The sequence below is a fragment of the Epinephelus moara genome, chromosome 4 (genome assembly GCF_006386435.1).
Source record: "Epinephelus moara isolate mb chromosome 4, YSFRI_EMoa_1.0, whole genome shotgun sequence".
In the NCBI taxonomy this organism is placed as follows: domain Eukaryota; kingdom Metazoa; phylum Chordata; class Actinopteri; order Perciformes; family Serranidae; genus Epinephelus; species Epinephelus moara.
In genome coordinates this window covers 37,730,719-37,753,255 of record NC_065509.1, presented here as the reverse complement: position 1 = coordinate 37,753,255, position 22,537 = coordinate 37,730,719, and the positions used below count along the sequence as shown (strand labels likewise).

The 22,537-nt window shown below is 41.6% G+C and overlaps 1 protein-coding gene across 2 annotated transcripts; it reads left to right on the top strand.

The window, feature by feature from the left end:
* Positions 1-7,020: 7,020 nt before the first annotated feature.
* fgf24 (fibroblast growth factor 24) lies at positions 7,021-20,959 on the top strand. Of its 2 annotated transcripts, none has more exons than XM_050043172.1 (5): positions 7,021-7,778; positions 7,964-8,000; positions 12,661-12,829; positions 16,534-16,640; positions 19,032-20,959. In XM_050043172.1, the coding sequence occupies exons 1-5, from the start codon at positions 7,747-7,749 to the stop codon at positions 19,308-19,310; spliced, it is 624 nt and encodes a 207-aa protein (XP_049899129.1). In that variant the 5' UTR covers positions 7,021-7,746; the 3' UTR covers positions 19,311-20,959. The 2 variants fall into 2 exon arrangements, with proteins under 2 accessions (XP_049899129.1, XP_049899128.1); XM_050043171.1 differs by having other exon boundaries at positions 12,661-12,838.
* The last annotated feature ends 1,578 nt before the right edge of the window (positions 20,960-22,537 follow it).

Genomic DNA, 22,537 nt, shown 5'->3' with positions numbered 1-22,537 from the left:
GTGTTGTAAAGTTGTGCATTTTAACATGGAGGTCAATGGGGATTGACTCACTTCTGCAGCCAGCCTCAAGTTGCCATTCAAGGAACTGCAGTTTTTGGCACTTCCATGTTGGCATCATTTTTTGAGCCCTGAAGGTTACCAACTTGGTACAAATAAGTTGCCTAGCCTAGTTCAGTGGTTCTCAACCTTTTTCCTGTCAAGGACTTGTAAATTGATACAGATGAGGTAACGGATCCCTATTTGAAAATATTTCGCTTCAGGGACCTCCGTCTGAGAAGATGTTGGTTGTGTGATATGGTTAGAACCAGAAGTTTGTAGTTGTCAACTCCAATTGAAGAGATGGTGGAAACCTTTGATCAGAATAATCACTCTTACGACTCCTATTCACTTCTTTAGTGAATTTAATAGTACGAGTAAACTATTCCCAATTTTTCTAAGGACAAGGTGGAACTCCCTCAAGGCCCCCTGGGGGTTCCCGGACCCCTGCGTGAGAACTACCTGGTCTAGTTGCCTCAAAATAGTTATTTATGGTCTGAAAGTTGGAGATTTTTAGCTTTTCAAATGATCGTAAATCATCCTTAAAACCTGTCATAAGCTGTGCTGGATAAATGCCAGTTTGTAAATGTGTAGGAATTATTTGTAGTTGTAGAAAAACATGTCTAAATGAAACTTCAACACTTGATATAACCCATCACCTTGATTCCAGTTATACCTGTATCAGCCTTTTGAATTAGTTAAATTTAAAGTAATGACTAAAAGTTGAGTAAAACGTTGTGACTTTTCAGTGACTAAAACCAGACTAAAACTATGAAGAAAAATGTGACTAAAACTAATGAGCATTTTCCTCTAGGCTTAGACTAACTCTAAAACAGTTGCCAAATTTTAACACTGGGTACAATAAAGTTTATTTTTCCGAATGCAAAGCAAGTTTTTACAAACAAAAAGTGAGATTTATGGGATTTATTCCAAAAAGTTGTAATTAATAGGAAGAATGGTGTTTTTGGCTTCCCACCGTTTTTGAAGTTACATTGTTATCATTAAAATGTTCCTGAATTTGAGTTACACAAGACTAGACCAATCTGGTGTGTTGCCACAACAAGCGCACAACAGACCAGTTGCACCTGAGGAAGTGCTTTTCAGACAGCACAGTAATCAGATAAACATTAGCCTGACAGGTTTCGGCTTTGAACACTCACTTAGTACTTCTCACCCCTAACATGAAGGTAATGACTTGGAATCAAAGTTGTCCTCATCAAATTATGTAGGTGAGTCTCGGTCACACTCTTGGTGGGCTTCGACATCCTTTTGATTCTAAAGCATCACCTTTTCAAAGCTGTTTCAAAGCTGATTTTTAATTTACCGTTGGCCCTTTGTGCCATTAATGAGATCTATAAACTGCCATTCATTAAGGGGTTGAGGATGCTTTTAAAACACAGCAGGGCAGCGAGGTGTTTGCAATAATTGTCAAATGATCACACATTTTGTGTGAATGAGTCAAAGCGTCTGGCCAGTTTGTGAGTCTCATAGCAATTTAATGCCACATTACAAACAAGCAGAGCCTTAATTTGGTAATTATGGCAATCCAAGAAAACAATTATGGGGTCGTTCAATTCAGGGAGGAAAAAAAAATTAAAGACCTGACAAAAAACACTTACATCATTTTACTTCCCAAACTTTCACCACCAGTCCACCCAGCTCTGAAGGCCTATTATGTCATTAAGGCACTCATATTGTAAAACAAAAGTCTGAGAAACGAGACTCTTTGATTACCTCTGCTCGTCCAAGGGACTTGACATTTATCTGTCAAGCCGGGGCCAAAAACTTAGAACACATGGGGTCTGTCGGCACACTGTTATTCAATTGTAGCACTGTGACACATTTTGGCAGTATCTCTGCACTGAGCAACAGCCAAAGAATTCGTCCAGGCAAGAATAGTTTAGTGATGTCTTCAAAATGCATGTAGTCACATAAAGTTATTTCACGTGTTAGCAACTAGCAACAAGAGAGCAACAACTCTCGACTCCCCGCCGGACGAGATGGAGCAAATCATCATTAACGTCAAACAGGCGACTGAAGTCAATGGAAACATTAATATGTTCTGCGTGTACTGGGGTGCTTAGAGATGATTTGTTGAAGAGCGACGCTTTAATTTTCACCCTTCACTCCCACGGCCTCTCCCCCAAAGAGCGCCCGCACCCAAATTCTCTGGCCTCTTCCCTTCAAGGCAAAACCTAAATGGCCCTTAATGACTCCATGCAAACAACGTGTGACGGGGGACAAATTACTAAAACACTTCCCGCTTTTTTTCCCCCCCTCCTCCCTCTCCTTCAGGTGATAACTTGAAAGGTCTCTGAGGTAGCTGGCTTTAGCTGCGCCCTCCCTCCTCTGGCTCCTCTCTCTGTCACCCTCCGCAATGTCAAGGTGTCGCGACCCCGTTACGACCTGAACCCGCGCTGGCCGTCGGACTTCAGTAGCCTGCAGAAGGGCATGGCCCACAGTGTGAAAAGGGATGTGAGTGTGTGTTTGGAGGGGCGGGGGTGGGGTCAGCATATACTAATGGGGTGAGGCTGATTTCAGTGAGATGAGAGGAAGAGGGCCGTCCCGTTTAGGTCTCACACGCTTGTCGGCCTGTGACTTCTAGTTTTTTAAAAAAAAGGGCTTCTGGGTGGCTTATATGAGTCAGTGGTCACCCCTCTGCATCAATCGCCTCACCTTGAGAATTGAATGGGGCTCATACACCCCCCCGAACTACCCACCCCTCCTTGGCGGCCCTGGCACCCCTCCTTTCCTTAAAGTCAATATGTCCGTGTCAGAGATGAAAGTGCAAAGTGGGAGGGACGCGGAGGGGGTCCTGACACTAATGTAGTACATTGGGCTTCACTTACTGATCTGCCAAGTTCTTTTGTCAAGCCCTAAATGCCTGCTAGGGCCCTTTGAACCGCTGAGCGCTCGCCCGCCTTCAGATGCCTCCTCCTTTTCCTTCAATGAGATATCCTCAGTGACATTCCCACAGTCCCGTCGCTGCGGACAGACACGCATAACTGCACGAGGTTCAAATTCAAAGGCTTGAAAGGAGTCTGGGAGTCGTCTAAATAACATCATTCGCCACTTTGCACCTCTCGACTTAAAAGTTGAAATTTGTTTTCATCAGAATTGAAATAGAATTGGCAAATGTGGCTGCAGAGGATCCTTTCAGGCAGCGTTTGAATCTGTGGTTTGAAAGCACTTTCAATGGCTGCCAAGCACAGCAAGCCAGGTAAACTAAGACCTTTAACTTGCTTGCTTGTTTTTCTCACTCCCTCGCTCTTGTCAGCTAATCTCTGTGGGTAACCTTATCCCAACTCTTGAGTGGCTGCCCCCCCTCTCCCTCGCTCCCTCCTCCGAGCCTCAGAAACTGGACTGTGAAACAGCTCTCCCCATTCATAAAGCTCACTCTTGTTATGCTCGACCAGCAGCATACTGCATTTGATTGATTCTTGCTGTTTTATCTTTTTTATTTTTTCACTTTTTCATATAGTGTCAGCAGGCAATTTGTCAGAGCACCAACTCTTTTGACTGATAGTGTGAAAATGTAGTTTTTCAATCCACATTGAAAGGCCTTCTCTTTAAAGGGTGAGTTCACCCAAATTTAACAATCAGATATTTTCTCAGATACTTCCAACAGTATCTTCACATGAGGATAGTTTTGATTTTAGATGCTCAGGTTTTGAGATTCTTGCCACCACACCATCACAGTGGAGGTGAATGGAATTTACTTTGTGGTCAAAGCATCAACAGATTACATTTAAAATAAAATCAACAGCAAAAACAGAGTCACACTTAATCTGGATAATCCACTGTCAACAAGTAAAACAGGCGAGAAAGCTAGCGTACTTGTATTTGTTTTATAAATGGTGTGAGCCAACCTTTCAAGCCTGTAATGAGTCCTACAAATGAGACATTTTGTTTTTATACACAGCACCCTGTATTAGTATGAGGGATCTCAACTGTTAATCAATCCTTAATTGGTTAACCATTGAGAATATTTTGACTGCGTATGTATGTTTGTCTAAAGGTCAATTTTGCTGCTCTTTTACAGTTTACTGCACTGGCACCATTCGGGTCTTGTGAGAGCTAGCTAGCGGCGCCACTTACTTGGCGATTGGCACTGATAACGCCGTCCCGACCCAACAGCGTAGTTGTGGAAACAGTGTGTCCATGCTTCGGCCTACCCCCAGGTCGCCCTGGTGTGTAAGTAGCTCGGTTTTGAGCCGCAAACCCTGTTTAGCATTGTTAACTCTGTTAGCACTGTTAGCTCTGTTAGCATGGCTAGCAGTGTCAGCACAGCTAGTGGTGCTAATGTAACAGACTGTATATTGTGAGTCCCCTTTTCAGTTGCCGTAGGGCGGAGAAAGTTTTAGGGGGATCATGCATGTGTGAGACTTTATGGTGTGAAGAAAACTATATGGGCAGCGGTTGCCGTCGGAGCATCCCTTTTATTGTTTTATGAATTATTCAATTAGGCGAACCCAGGACGCTCTGCTACGCTAACGTAGTTAACAATGCTAAAGGGGTTTTGAGGCCAGAAGTTGGCCACTATCTTTCTGCAACCAGCAGTAATTGTGAATGAGCAGTGCCGCTAGCTACCTCCAACTAGGGTCAGGAGGTGCACAGGGCAGAACGGCTGAGGCTAACCAGTGGAGACTGTATGGTGGGCAGTAAGCACCATGGTCCCGCACATTAATGTAGTGAGCCAGCTGTCTGCCAGCAAACAGAAAATAAAAGGCAACATATTTACATCACAAAACATAAAATTTCACCATCTCTAAATTTGTCTTTTTTTTTTTTTTTTGTTAGAAATTAACCAATTAGTAACCAGTTGATGCATGTCAGGCTATCAAAAGCAAAATTAACCAAATCTGACATCCCTAATTAGTATCACTTTATGCTCCACATGCAACAGCTGCACAGGTTGTTTCCTCTCGTGGATTTGGTGCAGAAACTTAAACAGCTTCAAAATTTCAACAGAGACAGATATGGATAAACACTGTAAAATGACAAGTGGGTCCTAAAAGGGGACCGAGCAAGACGTAGCCAATAAAGTCCTTTAATTTAGGTCATTATAAATCCCTTTAGTCAGTCAGATTATGTGTAAGTGGAGCATAAAAGTGCTTTTTAAGTCCACTTTGAATTATTTTGTGCCACATATTAGTTTATATTTCTAGAATAAATCTGTCCCTCTGACTCTTGATTGGCCAGTTTCCAAAGTGAGTGGCTGTCCAGACAAGTGCATGGCACAACCATCCTAGACTTGGCTTGCAGCCATTACTTATTTCTCCTGCTCTTAAGACTGATAAAATGATAAAAGTCCTCATGAAAAAAAAAATCTGGGATCTTCCCTTTTGCCACGAGCAGAGATACATTTCCTCCTGCCTGTGACTCACAGGTGGCCACATCAAGCCTGCTGCTGCACTCTCCTTCCTCAGTTGTGGATTTACAGTCATGCTCCGAGAAGTTTGTCACAAACATGTGCTTAAGAGGCGATGAGTGACTCCACAATGCTGGCTCTATCACAGTCGCTGTGGTAATTGCTGTTTATCAGCCTGCCTTCTCTAAATCAGTTGTCAGGTGCTTTTATTTTGAACTTTCAGAGAAATCTTGATCGGTGGCGAGCAGCAGCTAATGTAAGCCTTACCTGATCAAACAGAACCAAAGCCTTGTATTTGTAAAGAAATCATCAAATTATCTTCCTGGGTAATTACTATTTGCCCTTTTTTTTGCTGTGATTTCCCTCCCTGAGGCAGACAAGGCTAAATTAGTCATGCTTTAAATGACATTATACATCAGTTGTGTTACAGGGATGATTAAAGTGCACTGTGGTTGACAGGATCAAGCCTTCTTGTTAGACAGACAGCCATGAATCACTGAGTAAACCCACATCAACCCACTTTATCCACATTTGTACTTGCACACAACACAAATGATTTAACTTGTCATTGTAAATCACTACATAAAGTCTTTTAAAGAAAAGCCACAAATTAATATTTTTTCCAGAGAAATCATTTATTTTTGTTTATTTTCAGGTCTGTTTGCTTGTGTTGATCAGCAGCTGCAACTCTTACTCAAACACTCCCCACACAACTCACCACAGGAGGCCCTTTGTAATCCCCAACATGGGAAGTTTTGTATGTAATCATTTAGATTCATTTTGAATATCAATGGCACCGGAATGCCGAGGATCCAGTTTTAATGGGACAATAAAGACGAACCACAAAGGTTTCCTTTTTCTTTTTTTTTTTACTTCTTTTTTTTCCTCTTCTTTTTTTAATGGCAGCAGGGATGTGGGTTCGCTTTACTGCTGCCAGCTCGTAAACACATTCACACCTCTCTTTCATTTAAATGCGGGATAAGTTATAGCACATTATTGAAAAAAATCGAGGTCGACAACAACCTGCATTTGAATGCTGTCTGGGAGAGCCGAGGCCAATCCACAAACCTGCAGCACTTTAAAAGGCACGACTAATCAGTGAGGAAGAAGAAGCAGTTTCTGTCACTGTTCACTAATGCAATAATAACAATACTAATGACAATACTTGCTGATATTTATTATCATTATATAGGCCTTAAGGTGATAAAAACTGAAACTAAAAATATGATTTGACGCAAAACTTAAGATACATGTAAACTTGGTCCAATAAAACTCATATAAATAAACAAAAAAATACTTTATATCATCCCATGCTTCAAATTAGAAGTTAAAATCAGTTTGCTTTGTCTTTATCCAAACACAAATTCGATCATTTCCCAAATTTACTTTAGGAAAAGTATAAATATTAATTTTAATAAGCGGAAAAAAACCAAACCAAAAAGGAGTTCATCTCCTTGTCCTTGTTCTCCTCTGCGCAGCGCTTTGCCCACCGAGAGGAAAAAACCCTCTCCAAGCTGATGGTCTCTCCAAGATTACCCTATCAGGTGCAAACCGCTGACATGTTTCCACCCACCAACAACAAAAAAGCCTCTCTGTGCCCAAATCTCAAGCCGCAGACGCACAAACACCACTGACAGGCACTGCTGCGCCATCATCAGCCCCCAAAACCTCTCCAGGGATCCGCTGCTGCTGCCGCCGCTGCCGATTTCCACACTACGGTTTTTTTGAAAACATAACTTCTTTTTGTAAGCCTGGATAAGTTTGTTTGGCCACTCTTAGCGACTTGTTTTTGGTGGAAGGGCGTTTTGTTATTCGCCGCTTTTCCTTTTTCTCCAGCGCAGCACTTGGTAGAATAAAATGACCCATGCAAGGTGTAGAAATCCCCCGCAGGTACGGACGGAGCTGAGGAGGTTGTGATCGTTGGAGCAGCAGGATTGGGATTGTGGGGAAACTTGGCTATAGGTGCGCGAAGGATATTTTTTGAGCGAGGGGATTTTTGTTTTTGGAGAGGTTGAATTTTCTGAATCCTCTCCACGCCTGGCACCGATTTACGGAGACGTTGCGGGATTTCGGGGAGCGGAGGAGACTGAAAAATAATCTTCTGGATAATTCCCCCCCAACAAGGAAACACCTAATGTTGCACTCCGTGACTCTGTTGCAGCTCTCCAGTGATCTATCCTTACACTGGGATTCAATCTCCTACTTACCGCCGGAGTTGTGTGCGTAAAGGACGCGCAGGGGAGCGAAAGCAAGAGAGAGGGGGGCGATTTCGCCAACCTTTCCCGGGGCTCTAAATCTGTGCAAGCAGGTGTACTTCAGGTGTATTTCTGCGAGTCAAGATGTCTGTGCTGCCTTCGAGGTTCATATACCTGTAAGTGTTCCACATCTCCGTTTGCTCCTTTTCCACATTAAACCATGCATTCTTACCAATAGAAGTCGCCAAAAGCTTCATATTTGCGCATTGCTTTCATCCAGGTAGGCTGCGTGTATCCTTCATGTAATTGCCTGTGTGATTCACTCCCCTCCTCCCTTCTCTCTCCTTCTCTCTCCACATAGGTGTTTACATTTTCTGGTACTCTATTTCCAGCTACAGGTATGTTTACTCCCTCATTCAACTCATTTTTGTGTGCATGTGTTTGCATGTTACTGTGCAGCTTTTTAATGTGAATAATGCTGATGGTGGGTATAGATTATTCCCAGGGTGCTCCCTAGTATATGTAAAAGCAGGATTAACTTGCTTCTAGCCAGAAATATTTTTTGGGGTCCTGAAAAGAAAAAAACGGCCTATTATTTTAGAAGGAAAGCATGCGTCATGCGTAAAAGCGTAAAATGTTATAAAATCAAAAAGGATATTGCGAACAATGGGGAAAATAAGTGAGGTTATACCTATATTTTATTGATACACAATGATTAAAGCGTCTCAGAAATGTATGAACAAGTGACGTGACTCAATATTGAACACTTAAGACACCCTGAATTAATATTACAGCAGCGCTATAGGAGAGAAATGCGATTTTTGCATTATAGTCCCAATAAAATGACTAATGGAGAAACACTATAACTTGCTGTAATGATAAAGAAATATAATTCACCACCATGGAAACGTTTATGTGAAGCGTATCAGCTGTTTTGCACGCGGACTAATCTAATATGTCCAAACAATCTCATCAGTCTGGCAAAGATTAATTAAAAGCAGTTGTTTTTAATCTGGACTTCAAGTAGCAGTTTCGGTGTTTTACAACAGAATTGTGTAATAAATATTTTGATCCCTGGGGTTAAAAGTTGTTCTTTGAACAGATGGGCTCGTTTGGCGCTCGTTGCCTCAGTTTTTTATTAGTCGCGTCTCACTTTGAACAGTAATGATTTGCAGGCATCCACTCACCTAATTGCGCGCTGTGATTCAGATAAGATGCAGAGAGCACGCTCCTCCACTCATAAAGCTATCTGATCACTTTATTGCCATGACGTGTGCGATCATAATTTTCCACGTGCTGTTGTTTTAAATTAATCTCAGCGTTGCTGTGATCTTAAATATTAAAACAGGAAATACTGATTTTTTTTTTTTTTAGGTTTTATCTTTCATCTATTTCTGCGATGCATTTTCTTCCACACAAGCACCACACAGTTGATTATGTCTTTAACAGACTGCAAAAAATATTATATTTTAGTGAAGCATACCAAAGTAGGGAGTTAACATTTGACCTTTTGGGATGAATAAAACACTGCTCAGGGGGAAGTTTGTTCTAAACTATATAAACTACATTTTATTGGTTGCACAGTTGTGTTTTACTACCAAGTTTTTTTCATTTCAGACCCCCTTCTCCCAGTCAGGAAGCCAGTAGCTCTCAAAGACAAAAATAACAGGTCTAGCTCCTGAAATAAATTCTCTGATCCAGAACTTTATTTAATAAAATTTCTCAGAGACAAATTCTAAAACCACACAAACTAGAAACAATGTTATATAAGTCTATGTGCTCTGATTATTCCAACAGAGCTGGCACAAACAAAGCTATAGTGTTGACTGACCATGACTTCATGCAGAATGTGATCCAACGGAAGTATGAGGTGCACTGATGAATGATATTTTATGTTTTTCTTTGCTGTGGTTTGCCTGTTTGTTTTGGTTTAGAAAAAAAAAGTCAGATTAGATAAAAGCATTTATCAAACAAAGGAAATGCATCGTGAGGATAGTGATCAAGTAAAAAAAAACAAAAAACGCAGGAATAGCCCTTTAATGCCCTCCTTTCACATTGCCTCTCCATGGGTGCATCTTAGCACTGCTGCATATGTCCAACGGCTCCAACATGTCATGTTGTGGTTGAGAAACAACAGAATCAACCACAGCTGAGAGTAAACTTTAAATGCACCACCAACATGCGAGAGTGTGTCTTTCCCAATTTGTGTGTGTGACCCCGTCTGTGTGTGTCGAGCAGATAGCAAGGTGTATCTTAGATGGATGCGACAACTAAGCTTCCTGCGCGAAGATGAGTGCCAGACTTTTGAAGTTTCAACCATATCCGTTTTCATGCTGTGTCTTTGAAGAAAGGAGACAGCGTGATAAAAAACTGTTGTCGCTGGTGTTCACCTCAGCCATGTGCTTAGGCTTGCCTTTCCCTTGACGCAAAATGCAACTGTCTACCAAACACACCTTTATGTTTGTTTAGAGATGGGGAGATTTGGGATAAATCCCTCAGCAGCGGAGTTAGGCCGCATTTTGCTATGTGTTTGTTTTTTTTTGTTTTTTTTTGTACTTCCTCGTCAGCTTTGAGGTTGATTTTGAGAGAAAGCTGACAAGAGACGATGCTGATGTTTGACTTTTTAACACGTTTTGTGTGTCGCTCTGGATGAAAACTTTTGCTTTAGAGATATATTTTTTTATTTTTAACCAGCACATATCTAGATGTAATCCAACTTTTTTCTTTTTTTAGCATCATCTGTGACTCCAAACTTTGTAACAGTAGTTTGTGAAGTGCAGAGATCACTTGTCAGTCAGTTTGAATTGTGTTTTTCCTTGGTTGAAAAGTCCTGTAGGTGATGCTTTTTTCTTTGTTTGTTCAGCCGTTGTGGCTGCTGCTGCTCATGCTAACTGCTCAGCCCTTAAATGCATCATTTTCTGGAGTTTCCCTTGGGAGCACTTATGTTGAGAGCATCAAATATGAAAGCTTGAGTAGTGCTCTTTGTTTGGAGCAAAATTTAAAAAGCCCCATCGGTCTCCATAACGTTTGCCTGATATCAGACAGAATTGTAAACTTAGATTTACACATTTTGTCATTAGTCTTAAATGTCTCACGCAGGTGTACTGGAAATGACAAATGGTTGAGTCCTGGTTGTCCTGGTCCTGGTTGAGTTTAGAGGATTAAGTAGTTGGTTTAGGGTGACTATAGAGTTGGGGTTAACATTTTAGGGATCCACAAAGTTGCAAAGATTGTGTTGATTGTAGTAAAAGTATATCAATATTAGAGGACAATCTATAACGCGATTGTCGTGGCTGAGCAGTTGTTTCGTGCAGGTTATGTTGCATTGGAGTGCACTTAGAGGAAATGTAACTTGACTAAAGAAAAAGTGGCAAAGTCAGAACCTGTAAGGGGAGAAAATGTGCCAGTAGAGCCACAGCTAATTTTGATACCTCTATTTTAAAAGAAAAATATCCATGAGAGCAATGCATGACCTGCTACTCTGAAAGAGAAAATGTTTCCCCCAATAAAAATCCTACTGCATGAAGTAAAGTCATCACAATGTTTCAGTTTTGTTTCCTTCAAGTAAATATTAACACCCCAAATGAGTTGCATCAGTAGGTGATGCATTTTGATATCCAGACTCTCATTTTTTTTTTACAAGGCCTGATGCCAAAAGTAACATTATGGGCGTGTTTCTTAAATGTCAAGATACAGAAGCTGTGTCCCAGTTAAGGGGCTGGATCCTCAGAGGGCCACATTTCTAGACCGAATACGTCATAATGAGCCAACAAGTCCGTCTTATTTCAAAAGCCCAAAGTCCAAGTGTGGCCCAGAAATGCTGCCTAACGCTGATTCTGTTGGACATTTGATGGGTTATTCCTTGTGTCGACATTAGATGTTGGCATCTAAACTTAGCATCAGTTTTGTCGCTTCTGGTGTGTGGCGTAGGTCCCAACCTGAAGGACTCATCTTCGTGGACATTGTTCTTCAAAGGATTAGGCGCCTGAATTGGGGCACAGCTTGTATGACACCTGGTTCATAAGACTATGTTTGGAGCCTCAAAAACATTGCTCTCAGATTTATTTTTTCTCTCTGGATTTGTTCTTCCGAGGCCACAATTTCCCATCATGTTTCCTATGTGTCATTAATTTACCAAAGTTAGAATAACAAGGACTCGGGGTATGTAATGTGTATATAATTAGCCACCTGAGAACAGCCACATAAAAAGCCATTACTGTGCAATTACCACACCATACAGCTGGGGAAATGGGATCTTGGCGTGAACTGAGATTCCAGGGCTTCTGAAAGTATACGTTTCCGCTCGCTCTTCCACATGTTGGGTGACACAGTTGCTTTTTTTTTTGACACGCTGTTGAAGCCTGCGATTTCCTCCGTTTTTATGTCAGGTCTAAAGGTGACTCGTAAACAGCCGGCTAGTGAATTCTTAAAAGGTGGATACGGACAATTTGATCAGAAAGTCCTCCTACAAGAGTGTTTTTGTGGTTCAGGGTGCCTCCTGCCATCTCTCAGTCTTGTCTTCCGCCCGCTGCGTTTCCTAATTTATGGACCCTACTCCGCCTGCAGGCAGATATTTGTTTGATGATAGTGCAACAGGTCTGGATGCTTCAGGTGTATAATTGCTAGTGGCTTGCTTGCTTGTGGAAATGGAGTACAGGTTTCTCAATATCGCCTGGGGCGCATAGTATACTGCTGTCTCAATATGAAGCAACAGAAGGTTGCACTATGGGCTTTGCACTTGTTCTGTGGGATTTTTACTCAAACCTGTGACTTCATTAACACATCTTGTTGCGTATTTATCAGCTTGTAAATGCAATGCATATAAAATGTGCCAGTTGAAAGCAGGAAGAGAAACACTAAAATGCTGCAGCCACAATTTCCTGGTTGGTTGCTCAGTTTTTAAACCCCTGAAGCACAATTTTTTTGACACAGGGCCCATAAAAGCAACAGCACACATTACTATCAACACCTGTGCTGTGACGATCTCTCACCGTCTGTCTTTCGCTCTCTTCATCTGCTCTCTCTCTCTGTTTCCTCCTGTCTCACACCTCTGTGCAGGAATCCCAGCAGACCTCTGCTGATTTCAGGTTTTACATCGAGAACCACACGAGGAACCCGGACGACCTGAGCCGGAAGCAGGTCCGGATCTATCAGCTCTACAGCAGAACCACGGGGAAACACGTCCAGATCTTGGGGAAGAAAGTCAACGCCAACGGAGATGATGGGGGCAAGTATGGTATGGGAGAACTCCTGTGCATCTCACCTGACACTTTAGCTAGTTTGCTATAACAGGATGAGAAATCACCACCACCTACCAGCCAGATGTTGGTGCTTCTTGAGATCCTGCCTCACTCCCTCCTGCCACTTTGGCTGTTTACTACCCATTGTGTGGAGGTTGTTTTCCATGCTCTCTGTTTGGCCTGGGCGAAGAGGACAGTGACTTTCTCAAGCCACCAACTACTGGTTGGCCGGTCGGGGTGGCTGGAAACAGAATGAAATTGCTGACCTTGCAATAGATGTTTACTGCAGCCTTTGGGTATCCAGAGCAAGTCTATTTTTACCTTGATAGATTTATAGGCCAACGCTGTGAATTTTTGCCAGAATACCTCATATGGATCAAAACTGACTTGTTGGTTTCCCACTCTGCAAAATATTCTTTACTGCTGGTTGTAAGGGTTAGGTTATGAGCTTTTATGTTATTATAGGATGCAACTCTGAGGCATTACTCAACTTTATTGTCTCATAATTTATCAGAAAATGTTGGTGTTTTAATGAGTAATTGGAATCTGACTGTCCATATTGGAAAATGCAAGTCATTACATCTATGACTGTGTTGTCCTTGAACCTGAAAGGACCAAAGAAAGAAAAACTAAATGTTTGTTTGATGACCTTAGACTCAACTTGACAAAAGATTTTCTTGGACTTAAACACCAATGACTCGTGACTTCACTTGGACTAAAGCTTTTTGACCTGAAAATACTTGATACCTTCTCCCAAGCCCAAAGATGAATAAGTATGTTATTTAAAAGTGTGCCATAAAGCAATTAATTCACCCTAACTTCCTGTCTTAACAAATGTTAACGCTTTATTCCCAGCAAGTCGACACTTAATTCCTCATTCGATCCTCTTTCTTCAGACCAGTCCAGCAACATCCAATCAAGTTGCAGAAGAGAACCGTGAATAGCTGAAGTTACGTTACTGAGCGCCAGATGGAAAAAATTATGTTGAAGTAATGCGTGGTCAACAAAAAACAAAGTGCAATATCCAAAATGTCCAACTTGCAACAACCTCGTTTTAATGAATAACATCCACATTTTTAGAAGCAGTAATGATTTTGTAAATTTAAAATATTGCTCTGTTTTAAAATGGCATTACATTTGGTGAAGAGTTCTGAGTTATGACTTGTTTAGGACTCGAAACTCAAAGTTTGGGACTTGGGACTTGGGACTTGGGACTTGCCAGTCTTGACGTGGGATTTGTCAGTCTTGAATTAGGACTTGAGTGCAAAGATTTGACATTGTTTTTGTGACTTGCAACACAATGACTTGGTCCCACCTCTGGTCATTGTCACAGTTATTGCTGAATATGGGCAACCAGTTTGATTTGTCGAGCAGTGTAAAAGTACCTCACTCCAACTTGTTACGCACAACAGTGACTAAAGCCATTTGACAGATTTTGTTTTACACCTAAAGGTATGCTTCTATCAACCTTAAGGACATCTGTCTTTGTTTTCTGTGTGGACTTGTTCACAATTTCAAATCAAAACAAATGCGGCGGATGGGTAAATTGCCGGTCAGTGCAGCGCTCTTTGATGCAGCGGCAACAAACACAAGGCAACAGGACTTGTTTTGTGCTTTCCTGCAGATATTTTGCTCATAACAGCTGACTCACAGCTCGAAAATTGCTGGTCTTGAATGCCTCTGAGTGAGTGTGTTCAGTCGCAGATGCGCCGAGGCGAAGTTTCCTCACTGCTTGTTAGAGCTTGAGTGGAAGCAGATCCAATTTTTCCCATGAGGCCTTGCCAATTCTACCCTCCGCCCCTCCTTCTCCTCCTCCTCCTCCAGTCCCCCGCCCTCCTCCTCTTCCTCCTCCTCCCCATCCAGCTGCAGTACCTGGCACCTGTGAACTCCTTTGCACTCACTAATAAGAAGATACTGTGCTTGCTCTGATCCACTCTCAGTCACTGCAGCTTCACTTATATCAGTGCAGCCAGAGTGTGGCTGTTATCATTCTTCTTAGTATTAGTGTAGCATATTCATTACTTTAAAAAGACTAGAGCCATTTTTTTTACAGAACAATCTGTCATAAATGACACCTGTTGTCCTCTCAGAGCAGATGGAGGGTAACTGCAACGGCTTTTAAACTGAGAGCACTGTGGAATTAAAGCAGGAGAATCAGCTTTTTTGGAAGGTGACCCCAAGTTGAGGTCAATAAATGCCGGCTGCACCGAAGTAGAAAACATTGCACAAGTTATGAAATAACTAAAAATGGGATTATATTTAAAACTGATCAGATATTCTAAAATATCTGTCAGAATTCTTTCAGTTTCGCCCTTTTATCCGCCAGCTACGGCTGCCAGTGGAGTCTTGAGCGTGAGAATTGTTTAAAGAAATACCCGGAGTTAATATACAAAACATCACATTGACCACTCACTGACTCAAAGAGATTTGCTTGTGGATGCTGTTCAGATAAAAAGACATGACTCCACTTTTGGTGCTTTGCCATCAGGGGTCACAGACAGAGGATAACTCAGAGAGGGGAGGAAAATATTGTTTTATCTGATGTTCTGGGTCGAGGCCTCATAGCTGAGGTTGAATTTTGGGTCTCCGTGCAAAACCAGCAAAGAGCGAGAAGGCCAAAGTGTTGTCAAATGACTCCTGATTTGACTTGCAGAGCTGAAATATCTCTTGAAACATCGTTCACTTCGTTACATACCAGGATTTTTTTTCCCTTCTCACGGACCTCAAAAAGGTCCAGACTGATCTTCTCCAGTGATCAAAAAATAAAGCCACAAATATTGTTCTAGCAACCAAATAAGACATAACAGAAATCTCTCAAAACAAGAAGAGGAATCACTTCTAAAGTTTCACCTATTAGACAGGTTTCCTTCTTCCAACCTTCCTCCCAAGGTTGGATGTTAGGGTGAGGGGGGGAGTTACTTCTGCCCCCGAGCCCGTCCCATCCCCTTCGCCTATTCTTCCTCTGCTCCCTTGAGCGCTACTGAATGGCCCTGTGTGTTAAACAAATGGATCATCTTAACTTTTTGATTGAGTGAGCACAGACTAAAGGGAACTTGAAACCTAATCCTGAGGGGCACATAACCGCTCCACAAATGTTTGGCAGATCTCTTTGCTGGTTGAGGGGCGAGCAGAGACAAAGGTGACCTCGCGGGGGTTAACATTTGAGGGGTGGGAGGGGGTGAATAAAAGAGCCGCCGGGATGCGTCTCGAGAGTGGATTACTGCTGTGTCAGGCTCAAGTGGCGGTGGTATTGTTGTTCTGGTGCATATATGGTTTTGTGTAAAGAAAGATATACACTCAGTATACCTTTAGAATAATTATTCGCTCTGTAGACCATTACGTGGTCCTTATTTTCTAATTAAAAACAGGCTACAACATAATATTTTTCCACATGTACAGAAAAATGATGCTCGTGCAGTGTTTTGCAGTTTTCTTTATGAGGCTCTGATGAGGCTCAAATGTAGAGTGCTTTGGTTCCTTTACAGGACTGGAAATTAAATACGATTAAATATGTGGGCTCTCAAAAAAATAGTATTGAAAAAAGTACGGGAGCCCAGACACTGTCGACCATAAGTGAGATAAACATACCAGATATGTTTAAATGTATGGGAACTCTTAAATGTTTTGTTTATATGAGCAGAGAGACTTATACATGCTCTTAACAGAGTCTACTTCTTCTTTTCTTTTCCAGCTCTCCTTGTTGTCGAGACAGAAACCTTCGGGAGCCACATTCGAATAAAAGGAAAAGAGAGCGAACACTACATTTGCATGAACGAGAAGGGCAAAATAGTCGGAAGGGTGAGTATCTTTTGCTTTATATTTTTGGAATATCATAAAAAATGACTTCAATAGAAGCTCAATATTTTAACTGACGAGATCAAATCACCACTTTCTGATATCAAAATGAATATTTTAACTGGAGCTCTTAATCCAGGCTGAATTGAGCCTCAGATCTGCTTTCTCCTGCTGTTTTTGTACACCCTAACAAAACCCCTTTGATAACTCACAGCCCTTCTTCCATTACGTAATCGGCCTACTCCTTTGACACTCGATCAGTCAATTACGGACTGCAATCACCACAATGCATTGAGAGACTAATGGTCACTTAGGAGGAATGCCATTGCAATTATATCACTTAGTCACACCAGGTGGCCACAAGCGCGGGATGACTGCATGTGACTCTGCGGACGACCGCTTCGATATGGAAAAGAAGTTAATATTTGAAAACGTACACTGCGGAGGCACACGTGTGATTTTGTTGCATTAATAACTCATGCTGTCAGCGTCGCAGGGGCTGCAGTAATTCACACACGTTTTCACTCTCTCATCGTGGTCATCTGTTAGAAACATGCATTTTTTAGATTTAGTTGCAGGGGCCTCATTTGTTTAAAAAATGTGCTGCAACTTCCTCCTGTAAACCACCGTAGGATTATTTTAACAATCGGATAAAATGACATTTAAATTGTTGACTGCTGTTGGCTTTCAGCTTGTTTAATGATAAGAATAAGTTGTTCTGTATGTCACAGAAATTCTGGACACATTCAGTAAACTCCCCAATGTTGGCATCACGGTTTTAAAAAGGTCTTTTCACCTAAATTAAAGAAAAAAGAGAAGCAAAAAATATTTCCTGACTTATCATTTCTGCTATGAAGACATGCAGATAATCATATTTTTATGGGCCCAGCTTTGAGATATGTCTCAGATATTTACTACCACCCTGTTTTTAGAAGTCCAGCAGCACTGTGCTGTTACCTCGGATAATCCGCAGACCTCTCTGTGAATAGATTTCAGTGGAACTTCTTTCTACTTCCAAAGAAAAAGTCTGTTGTAGAGTCGCATAACATCGAAGGTATCTAATTTGTAAAAGGTGTGAGCCGTGAGCATAGTACAGGACAGTGCATCAGTTAAAAAAAAAATCATAGAAATAGGCCTATAGTTCAGTATCTTAAAGCAATAGTTTGACTTTTGGTCAAAGTTCGATGAGAAGGTTGATAGCACTCTGTCACCTCTGGTAATTATAAAGCTACACTGCCAGTTTTAATGCTAAGCTAAGCTAACCGTCTCCTGGCTCTCACTATATATTTGGCTTTCAGACATGGAATTACCCTTTCCCAATGCTGTGTTCATACGATGGGCGACAACGTAACAGTGTGACCAGCTACATTATCGCTAAACCGTCGTTGAACTGTTGCTTAAGTGCCTGTTAGCATAGTTATGTCGCCACAGGCTTGTGTGTGTCTGCTACTTGCAACTATGCACTTTGAGTGGACATCATCTAAAGTTGGTATTTAATCAATCAATTTAGTCAATCAGTTGTTTCCAGAGCCCCATTTTAACGTCACCATTTTGCATCCCCATGTGCACCATCATGCACAGTAAGCTAGCATAGCATTAGCTAACTAAGCTAACTAACACAGCACCACAGCTAGAAACAAACAATATGACTGGTTGACGCTTAACGGCATCATTGGAGCGCTGAAAAGAAGTTGAGGCCAGCTCAATTAGGATTGGTCAATCGACCCTTTGCTAAGTCCTGCCTCTTTGTGATGGTTGTCAAGCTGTTGGAGCTAGCATGGAGCCCACACTACAAAAATGGCACGACCTTAAGAAATATTATCAATTTTTTTGGGAAAAATTAAAAATCGAATTCACAGAGAAGCAGACAGAGGGGTCTACAACATGTGTTAAAGGATATATCGAGGATGTCAAACTGACTCAGCAGCAACAACAGGTTAAAAAGACAAAGATAGACAGAAGCTAAAGCCGAACTATAGGCTACAGATGACCACTACAACACATTCAGTAGGCTATACCTTAGTTAGCTAGCTAACCCTACACTTTTTGGGATTTGATTTTGGTACTGGAACGGGGAAGAAATGTGTATCTCCTTCCAACCTCTCCAGGTGATGAAAATCATTGATACACGACAACAACTCCTAACTCTTAGGAAGATCTTTTCTATAATGGCGTTTCACTTCACTAAGGAAAATTCATGTTCTTAACAAATAGCCAGCATTTTAGACTTAAAACTGTTTTACACTAAAATGAAAAATACAAACCTCCAGCAGAGAAGCAAACCAATCTGAGCCTGAACACACTGATGCAACAGAAATAAGCCAGAATGTTAAACAGAAGTCACGCTATCATGTTCATAATGAGTTAATGCTCTATTTTCTTTCCTTCTTTCAGCCCGATGGAAGGAAGCAGGAGTGCGTCTTTGTCGAGGAATTCCTGGAGAACAACTACACAGCTCTTGTGTCGGCCAAGTACAAAGGATGGTACCTGGGCTTCAACAGGAAGGGGCGGCCCAAGAAAGGCTCGCGGACCACGCAGAGGCAACAGGAAGTCCACTTCATGAAGCGCCAGCCGAAGGGCAGGCCGGACCCGCTGGAGGAGTTTCGTTTCACCACAGTGACTAAGCGGACACGAAGGGCTCGGCGATTAAAACCCAACCCCAAGAGGAACTGATGGGACCAATGGGACAGCACTAATTTTCCTCGGGGAAAAAAAAAAAAAAAAAGAAATACTGTAACTGAAAATCTCAAGCTTCTTGTCTTAAAAGAATCACCTTAAAGACTTCACTTCTGTAAAAGAGACAGACAAAAAGAACAAAAAAAAAAAAAGTCAAAGATGTTTTATTTTTGTATTTCAGGATGACTGAATATTTCCTAACTCTTGGATTCTTCTGGGTTGATGTCATTGTGCTAACGTGTCTGTCATGTTATTTATACTGGATAAACTAAAGGACCTCTGAGAGAATTCCTGTCGCCGTCGTCCTCAGCTACGTTTGAACTGCAAGCTGAAGGCCCACTTTCTTTTTGACAATGGGGGCTGAAGCAGGAGCTGACGCAATGTTATAAAAATCAGCCAACTAGAGATTTATTGGAATACCTGTCGGTTTTTGTTTGTGTTGCCCCTGACAACGCGGATCCCATACTTTCCACTGGAATCAGACACCATGGAGATGAAACGGAGAGAGGTGGCAGTCACAGGTGACACTGCCGGGATAACTGTGTAGCTTTGAGTGCAATATTTTACAGGTCTCTCTCTTTCTCTTCCTCTTTTTTTTTTTTTTTTTTTTCCATACGTCTCTCAACCTCAGCTCCACTCGTGGCTCCTGGAATGCGCTGAACCCTCCGAGTACTGTGTGTGATTTCCTTGACATTTCCATGCAGCCTGTGATTCAGCTAAAACACGACATGCTTTGACTAGTCGGGCACCAGCCGTGGCTTTAGTCTTGTTTAAACACCTAAAAAGAAAACAATACAAACAAAAAAAATTACCCCTGATGTGATTCATAATTCCACAATGTCTTCCAACTTCATCACGTTTGGGAGACGGATGTTAATCCCTCTCGTCTCTCCCCCTTGGATTTTTAACAGCTCTTTCTCACATGTGTTAAAGTTGTTCCAGAAAAGGATGCCTTGATTCTTTGAGTGTGAGCTAGCTAATATTTTGGGGCTGGTGATGAAGACTTCCTCTACCTCCTTGTTCTTTTTTGTTTATCTTCACCTAGTCTGACTGTCTGTGTTCAGTTAATCTCAAGAACCTTTCAGTTGACGCTGAGCTGAACTGAGCTCCTCTTCTTTTTTTTCTCCTCCCTTCCAAAATCATCTTTCGACTGTGAGCTCATCTTCGCTCCTTTCACTCTCACTGGATGAAAGTTTCAAAGATGCTTTTGGGAAAGCTTATCCCTGTGCTTGTTTTGTCAGATCAGTGATCCACACACAGGAATACCGGAGCTCTGAACACCCCTGATCACTTCACAAATCCACATTTGACAATTAAGACTTCTCCCGAGAAACCCAGATGACCCAACATGTCCGGGATTATGGTGACATTTCCGGCGACTTGTGGTCGAGTCTGACTCGCAAAGGGGAAAGTCTGTGCTTCTATCATTCCTTCTCTCACTGACGACAAGCCTCTTTTCACCAGTAGTATGTATTCACCTGTCTGCTGGCAGGTTTTTGTATGAGTCGCTACTAACAACATGACACATTTATGATTTTTTTTTTTTTAAACAAATGTAAGCAAAAATAATTTTATGACTATTATTAAGATATTTATTGCCTCCCTTTGTAAATAAAATGTGATGAGTTTTATTTGGCCTCTGTTAATAAAATGAGGACTATATTTTAAAAAAGACCCACTTTATGTCTTTATTGCACAGTGTGGAGAACGGCAAAAGTGCCTTTATGTCCCGGTTTAGTCTGGAGTTTGAAGATGTGCACGTTGAATATCATACTGCCTAAAAGAGAAATGCTGCAGGTAGCGTTTGGTTGGACATAGAGTACATTCCCTTCTCTGCATACTGCCAAGGTATGCATTTTTATATACAAACCCAAAGTGTGAGCACTGCTTTTAAGGTCAGCAGTTTTTAAAATTGAGAAAAAAAAGGCACATTGCAACATCTCTGAAGGCTTTTTATATCAACATGAAGGGCAATGAGTGTTCACAGTTGGTGCTTTTTTTAAACATCGACATCATTACATAATTAAAAACTATTTTTGGCAAAGAAGGTAACGTTTTATCTCTTATGTGTTCTTTTTTTCAGTCTCAAGAAATGGGATTAAATATTGCATCACAGATAAGTGTCACAGAAGTCCCATCCCCAAAAACTAAATTCAGTATTTGTCGAAAGACAATCAGCCTTTGCTAACCTAAGGAGCACTTAAAACACGACTTACTTTGATGTGAACGCTCCGTTCTTCAGAGCAGTAAACATACAATATTTTAGACATTTTTCCGTCTTTTAAAAGCGCAGGAGGAATGTGGAGTAGCATGTCTTATAATGCTGTGTGCTGGAATGATGTTTACAGTAACCGTCAGACTGAAAGATGGCGGCTTTGAGGGAGAAAAAAAATACTTTTGTTTAAATTCCTAGCGATACGATCAGCCCCCCCTCCTCCCTCCATTCCGGTAGTTACCTCCAACAGTCCCAGAAGTCCCCCCGTTCTGTCATGGGATTTTGGACGTCTGGCCTGCTTTTAAAGGTGGAAACATGGTGCTTGATGTGTGACCCAGTAATTTGCCATTAACATAATGGATCATTGCTGAAGATCCTGCTTGTCTGGGGAGGGGGGAGGGGGGAGGGGGGAGGGAGGAGGGAGCGGTGAGATGACTGCAGGATTTCAAGGAGTGTTTTATGTCCCTTCATCTTGTCATCATCTGCTTCTTATCTCCTCTGTGTACCGATGATGATTTTGTTGAGAGAAAAGATTCCCTGCAACAAACAGCAATCACAGACTGTGTATTAAATGTGTCCTGGCAACAAGGTGACCCTTTAAAAAGATTAGAGGAACTATAAATAAATACTTTTAGGACACTGTTTCTCATAAATTTTAAAAGTTTTATCCTGTCTGCAGATATTTACTGGGAGTTAAAATCAGCCTTGGCCGAGGAATTTAATCAATGCAACTTTCGAAATCCTCCAAATTCTATTTATGCGAGCAAGAAGCTTTCCTTTTTTTTCCATCCACATACTTCAAACTTGACCAAGCACAGCCAAACTGCATCTGGGTATATTGACATTTAAACGAGCGCCGGTGGTTTCCAACGTGTCGGCCGATTCGCAATAAGGGGACGACATTTTGCATAAGCCTCCCGCTAGGCCTTTCTCTGACTCAACCTTTGATCATTGGAGGCTAGATGGTCTTGGAACTGGACCAATAACTTCAAAATGAAACATAGAATTC